At 39.5% G+C, this 6,000-nt stretch overlaps 1 protein-coding gene across 1 annotated transcript in view; it reads left to right on the top strand.

The window, feature by feature from the left end:
* The window catches only part of acss3 (acyl-CoA synthetase short chain family member 3), a 30,166-nt gene that overhangs the window by 1,838 nt on the left and 22,328 nt on the right, over positions 1-6,000 (top strand). Inside the window, exons 2-8 of the mRNA XM_008315371.3 lie at positions 98-242; positions 743-931; positions 1,856-1,990; positions 2,393-2,533; positions 3,775-3,855; positions 3,943-4,038; positions 4,483-4,634. Of these exons, the coding sequence (XP_008313593.1) occupies positions 98-242; positions 743-931; positions 1,856-1,990; positions 2,393-2,533; positions 3,775-3,855; positions 3,943-4,038; positions 4,483-4,634 (939 nt within the window). The remainder of the gene's footprint in view (positions 1-97; positions 243-742; positions 932-1,855; positions 1,991-2,392; positions 2,534-3,774; positions 3,856-3,942; positions 4,039-4,482; positions 4,635-6,000) is intronic.

Genomic DNA, 6,000 nt, shown 5'->3' with positions numbered 1-6,000 from the left:
AAAAATATCCTTCACCTGCTGATGTACCGTTGCGTCAATACAGGTTATTGATTAGGATCAATTATTGATGGAAGGTAATTTTTTTTGTGTGTTTCAGGTTTGTCGGTGGACAGTTGAACATGTGCTACAATGCTGTGGACCGTCACGTAGAGAGCGGCCGTGGAGACCAGCCCGCCATCATCTACGACAGTCCAGTGACGGGAACCAAACAGATCATCACCTACAGGGAACTTCAGGAGCAGGTGATGCCGTTACTGTCGGGTTTTCACATAATTTACCAAACTTTACAGCTTAATCAGCCACACGTGCAGTTAGTTGGTCAGGACCATGTGGTGAATATGAATTTTGGAGCGTGACACATCCCTGGGCTGTATTCTGAGCCCATAAATTAGAAAGTGTCAGTGTTTCCATGACGATCCGTTCCCAGCTCCCTCCTCCAGCTGAGACAGTTGTTTCTGCAGCGACAGCTGGACGCTGACAGCATTAGTATGGGAGCTAAGAAACAAGAGAGAGAGAGAGCGATGAGGGAAATAATTAACTTCATTGACATTTGGGCAGACGATGCAGTTCGCTCAGGTCTCCGTGGCCTGTGCTATAATTGAAATGTGCTCTAAGTGAACAGCAGGGTTGTACGGCTCATAGAAGCTGGTTGCCCCGGAGTACAAAGATACTTTTGAAGTTGGAAATTGAACACACTAACGCAAAATGACACTGACGTTCTCTGCTCTGGGTCTTACTGCAGGTGTCCAAGTTGGCAGGAGTCCTGGTGAAGAATGGGGTACAGAAAGGAGATGTGGTGGTCATCTACATGCCCATGGTTCCCCAGGCCATGTTCACCATGTTGGCCTGTGCACGGATCGGCGCTCCGCACAGCCTTATCTTTGGAGGCTTCGCTTCCAAGGAGCTCTCCGTCCGAATCGACCACGCTAAGGTAAAAAATTAAAAACAAAAAAACACCCGTATGATGGCTCCTCCTGTACTGAGCCTTTGGCTTATACTGCTGTGGGTAATATTTGTTCAGAATGAATCAGTCACTGTGTAAAAAGCACTTGGCTTCAACTCTTTCTCTCAGTGCGATCACAGTCTAGAGAACTGTGCCTGTGCCATATGCAGGCAGTCTGTTTATGGAGCTGGGGTAACAGGAGGGTAAATAGAGCAACATCTTGATAAGGGACAATTTTCTCACCTTAATTATTCTAGCAGAGTTTTTATGTGTGTACAAATACATTAACGGTGGAGTACTTTTCAGAGTATTCTCTCTGCAGGTTAATTATTTGGAAAAAATATTCCCTTGAAATCTTTCTGTAAAAGGCATACCTTAACCTATTGGTCAGTTATTTGGTTATCTGTACCTAGTTAACTGATATGGGGTGCACCATGGGAAATAATAAAATAAAATATACCCACATTATTTATGAATAAATAAAATTACTTTCACATAAACCATTGCCCAGAAAAATAGCATTTAGTGCATAAATGATGTACCAAAAACGAGCTAACAACAATAATACATATTTAACAGAAATAATTGTTTCCTTTGGTTTTAGCAGAAAAATAATTTTTAAAAATGATAGAAATCTTCGTGCTAAGTTGCTTGATTTTTTTTTTCTGCTACATTTTCGCTAACAAACCTTTTTGATATTTTTTTTATTACTTACATCTTATTTCCTAATTTTCTTTGTTATGTTTGAACATTTTCAAACAGTGATTCTTTCACCTTTAATTCTTATTAATATAAAAAACAAACATGTAAATGTTAAAGAAGTAAACGGTGAATTTGGTTTGTACTGATTGCTTTTCCAGTTCGTTGTTGACATTTGTTATCTATATATAATCTTTGCTGTTTCTCTCACAGCCAAAACTGATGGTAACTTCCTCCTTTGGCATTGAGCCTGGCAGAAGGGTGCAGTACATCCCTCTGGTGGAGAAAGCTCTGGAGCTCAGCTCTCACAAGCCCTCCAAGGTTCTCGTCTACAACAGGCCAAACATGGTGAGAAAAACATCAGCCAGAGACGCACAAGGTGTATGGAAAATAATAATAATAATTATTATTGTTTTAGCTAAACTTAAGCTAGTACTTAAGTTGACAGCTAAACTTAAGCTAGTACTTAAGTTTAGGTTGAACTTGAAATTGTAATATTTTTCAAACGTTTAGTTTAGGTTGAGCTTGAAATTGTAATATTTTTCAAACGTTTGGTTACTTTACGGCTAATTTGTCGAGCTAGCTTGTTTTTTTCTTGCTTATTTTGATCTTATAGTTTCTTACAAATTATAAGGGTTATTCACCAACTAATTAACTAATTTAAATGCAGATAATGTATTTATGACAGGAGGATCAGTGGACCTCGACTACTGATTTTGCCTCCCTTATTTTTTTCTTTTTACATTTTAGGAAAAAGTGTCTCTAAAGTCAGAGCTGAGTCTCGACTGGGATGAAGAAATGGCCACAGCTCGACCACATGACTGCGTTCCTCTGTCCTCCAACCATCCACTCTACGTCCTCTACACCTCTGGTACCACTGGAACACCAAAGGTACGAGCTGCTGTTGCTGGCTGCATCCATACTGATGACTTCTGGATTAAAAATGAACAGAATCTGTACTTAGATTCAAGTCTAGCACCATCTAAAGTCAATCCCTTCACTTTTGTGAGTCATTCTTCTGCCGAGGCAGACACGAACACTGATCCTCGATCTGCTGGAGAACTCCATGAGTCCTCATGAATGGGAGTTTTTTTTCCCCCATTGTTGCAAAAATGCTGATAAGTGTGTGAGCTAATTTGGTTTACAAAAAAATTGGTGTAACAGTAGACTGTTAGTATAATTCAGTATAACATTAAATGTACAGTGTGTACATTTGTCAATTTTCCCCGTGATACATGGATTTTTAGGAAAATAATTTTAATTCAAATTTTATTTTATAAAAAATTCAAACTAGACTTTAGAACAAATCTGTTGCCCCCCCATTCTTTTAACCAATTGTGTGCCCCTCCATAAAATGCTCTGGCGCCCCCCAAAGGTTTAGTATAACATTATTTTGTCGTTGCTTCAGAATGTTTTGCAGGCCCTCTGACCATGGCCTAAGGATAAACGACTTAAACCCTAGAAATGCACTGGTGTCCTTTGACTCTTGCTGTTGATAAGGAACATCTGAGAAAATGAATCCATTGCTTCATCTTTACAGTAGAAGACAGCAGATACCAAACCTCAAGCGACGTCTGACAGGCTAGAGTTCTCTGTGATTTATCTGCTCCTCTGTGCAAAAACATTCCAGGCTCAAGCTAAACAGTGTCCACATGACAAAGAGAAGATGAAGTTTTCCATAGCAGCAGCTTGCAGTAGAAGAATCGCCTGGAGGCACCATCAGATGGTGGGAAAAAAAAACTGTAGCTGCTCCTTAAATAGTCACAGTTTTTCTCTTTAGTCAACAGACAGTATAAAAACTCCCCACCTGCGGGCAAGTTCTCAGGCCCTTTGTCATTTTTTTTTCACAAAAAAAAAAAGAAATTCAGGAGAAATCTCTATCACTGTTTATTCCGACACATAAACCGAAAGGTTCTCGGAAAATGTGCTTGAAAACAAACTGCCGGGGAGCGGGTGTTGTATACAAACATATTTGAATACTTTTTGGATAATCTTATTTACTCACAGATGTTTTGTTTGCACATATATTTACAGTCTAATAACATGATGTCGTTGTTTTCTTTGACTGATGATCCCACAGGCCATTTGTGTCAAATATACTTGTGGCATGTTTTGCGACTCTTCTCCGTCAGGGTATAGCGCGAGGCACTGCCGGCCATGCTGTGATGCTTAAGTGGACCATGTCAAATATTTATGGACTCAGTCCCGGAGAAGTAAGACTCAGATCTTTACTTAGCAATTATTAAAGTACTTAGAAGTAGAAGAGTAAAAACTAATAGAACCCTTTCTATCATTTACAGGTTTGGTGGGCAGCATCAGACCTGGGCTGGGTGGTTGGACATTCGTATATCTGTTACGCTCCTCTTCTGCATGGTAACACCACCATTCTCTATGAGGTATCTCACTGCAAGTAACTCTAAATCTCTAAAAGACATAAAGAAGTATACACCAGTTACCTGACATGTGCCATTAACATCATCAACTAAGAATTAAACAGAAATTGAGCCAAATATATGCATTATTTGCTAAACGTAGCATATAGCATCATTTGCTAAAATCTGCCAAATAAAACATAACTATATTAGCTAGCCATGATAGCTCCATGAATACAGTTGCAGTATCTGTTATTGCTGTCTTTTATTGCTACAAATATGTTGCACTCTTTACTAAAAAGTATGATCAGAGTGCAGTTTGCTTTGTCTTTGTGCTGCAGCGTAGCTGTAAATCACTGTACGGTATTGTTTGCGTATCTGCTCTCTGTTCTACACGAAGCCTAACTTGTGATTTATTTTCCTGCTTCCACCTGCGAACAGGAATAATGAGCTGCGCTCTGTTTCCAGGGGAAGCCTGTTGGGACTCCAGACCCCGGATCGTTCTTCCGTGTGCTGTCGGATCACGGAGCCTCCTCCATGTTCACGGCGCCCACTGCTCTCAGGGCCATTAGACAGCAAGACCCACAAGCTGAAATTGGCAAGAAATATCCGCTTACCAGGTAGAAAACACAGTGAACAGCAGGTTTTTTTTACACCACTAAACACTTTTTGTATTTGTGGTAACTTGACAATAACAACTAAAAACACCTTGTACAATACATCTTTAAAAAAGAGGTATAATGACACTGAACATAGATAGAAAATGTGTCTTATTTTCCTGTTCTGGATTCAATTTGTATTCACTTTTGTCCTGTCAGATACGGGTATTGTTGTTTATCTATCCATAGCAACACTATCTTATCTTCAGGTTATCTTTTTTTCTGCTATTGAAGCAAATTTATGGCTTGTTATATGATACATTTAGCTGTATTTGGTTGACGTCAGGCTGAGTTCCTTCAATGGAATGAAGAGTATTTTTTAAAATTTTCAAAGCTAAAATTATTCCACTTAGTCTTTTAGCATTATTATCCATTTTTTGACTATAAGCAACTTTTTTTTCTTTGTTCCTGGACAACATTTACATGTAGGTTTTTTGGCTAGCCTCTGTTTGCTTTATGTTTAGCTAACTATTAGATACACTGGGTCTAATGGCTTACAAGGTTAGGGTATATTTTTAAGCTATTCCACTTTTACCTAACTGTGCTGTCTCCTCTGGTAACTTTTTGTTGTCTACTGGTCTAAAACCCTTTAAAATCCAGGACAGCAGAATGTCAGTCTGTAACATTTAGCTTCTCACTCCTGATTTTTAGCTGGGATTCGTTGTAGTGAAGTGTTAAAGTAGCTCTTGATTCCTGATGGTTGGCAGTCCAGCAGTCCTCCAGCCATCTGTTAAAGCTCCCACCTCCATCCTCCAAAGTCTGTAGCAGTAGAATCTCCAGCTGCTCTGCTGCTAATCAAGATGGATAATAAACAAACAGGTCGCCTAGGTGTCAAACTGTAACAAAGTTGCACGAATTTGACCTTGGTCTGGTCTCAGTGCTCGGATGAAGGTCCTCTGGGACTCCAAAAACAAAAAATCATGTTGCTCATATCTGCAGATTGTTTTTTCCTGCTTTAGAACTCAAACCTGAGGTCCTGCAGTGTCAATTCTCGTTTTTTTTCTGCTCAGCTGCTAAAAAAATGTCTCAAAATTCACAGTCATGCAGTGATCCTGCATAAATCTGCATAAACTCTCTGGAATTGTGTCCTTAATTTGACTGTTGTGCTTAGTTAACGGTTTGTGGCACAAAAATATTGTTTTCTGCTATTGTTCTTTGTTGCTTATAGTTTTGCCCTCATTGAAACAAATCCTTTCACATCAGGAAAGGCAGCTCCGTCAGAGATGGCTTTTTTTCTTGTCCTTTGGCGCTGAGCAAAATGTGGTACAAGTGACAGGATGACAAAAGCAGCAGTGAGACATGAATTTCATTTTAAAGGACAAGGAGT

This window comes from Cynoglossus semilaevis, chromosome 8, assembly GCF_000523025.1.
Source record: "Cynoglossus semilaevis isolate Cse_v1.0 chromosome 8, Cse_v1.0, whole genome shotgun sequence".
In the NCBI taxonomy this organism is placed as follows: Eukaryota; Metazoa; Chordata; class Actinopteri; order Pleuronectiformes; family Cynoglossidae; genus Cynoglossus; species Cynoglossus semilaevis.
The sequence above is the reverse complement of the archived record's forward strand: the minus strand, read 5'-3'. Positions and strand labels throughout refer to the sequence as shown.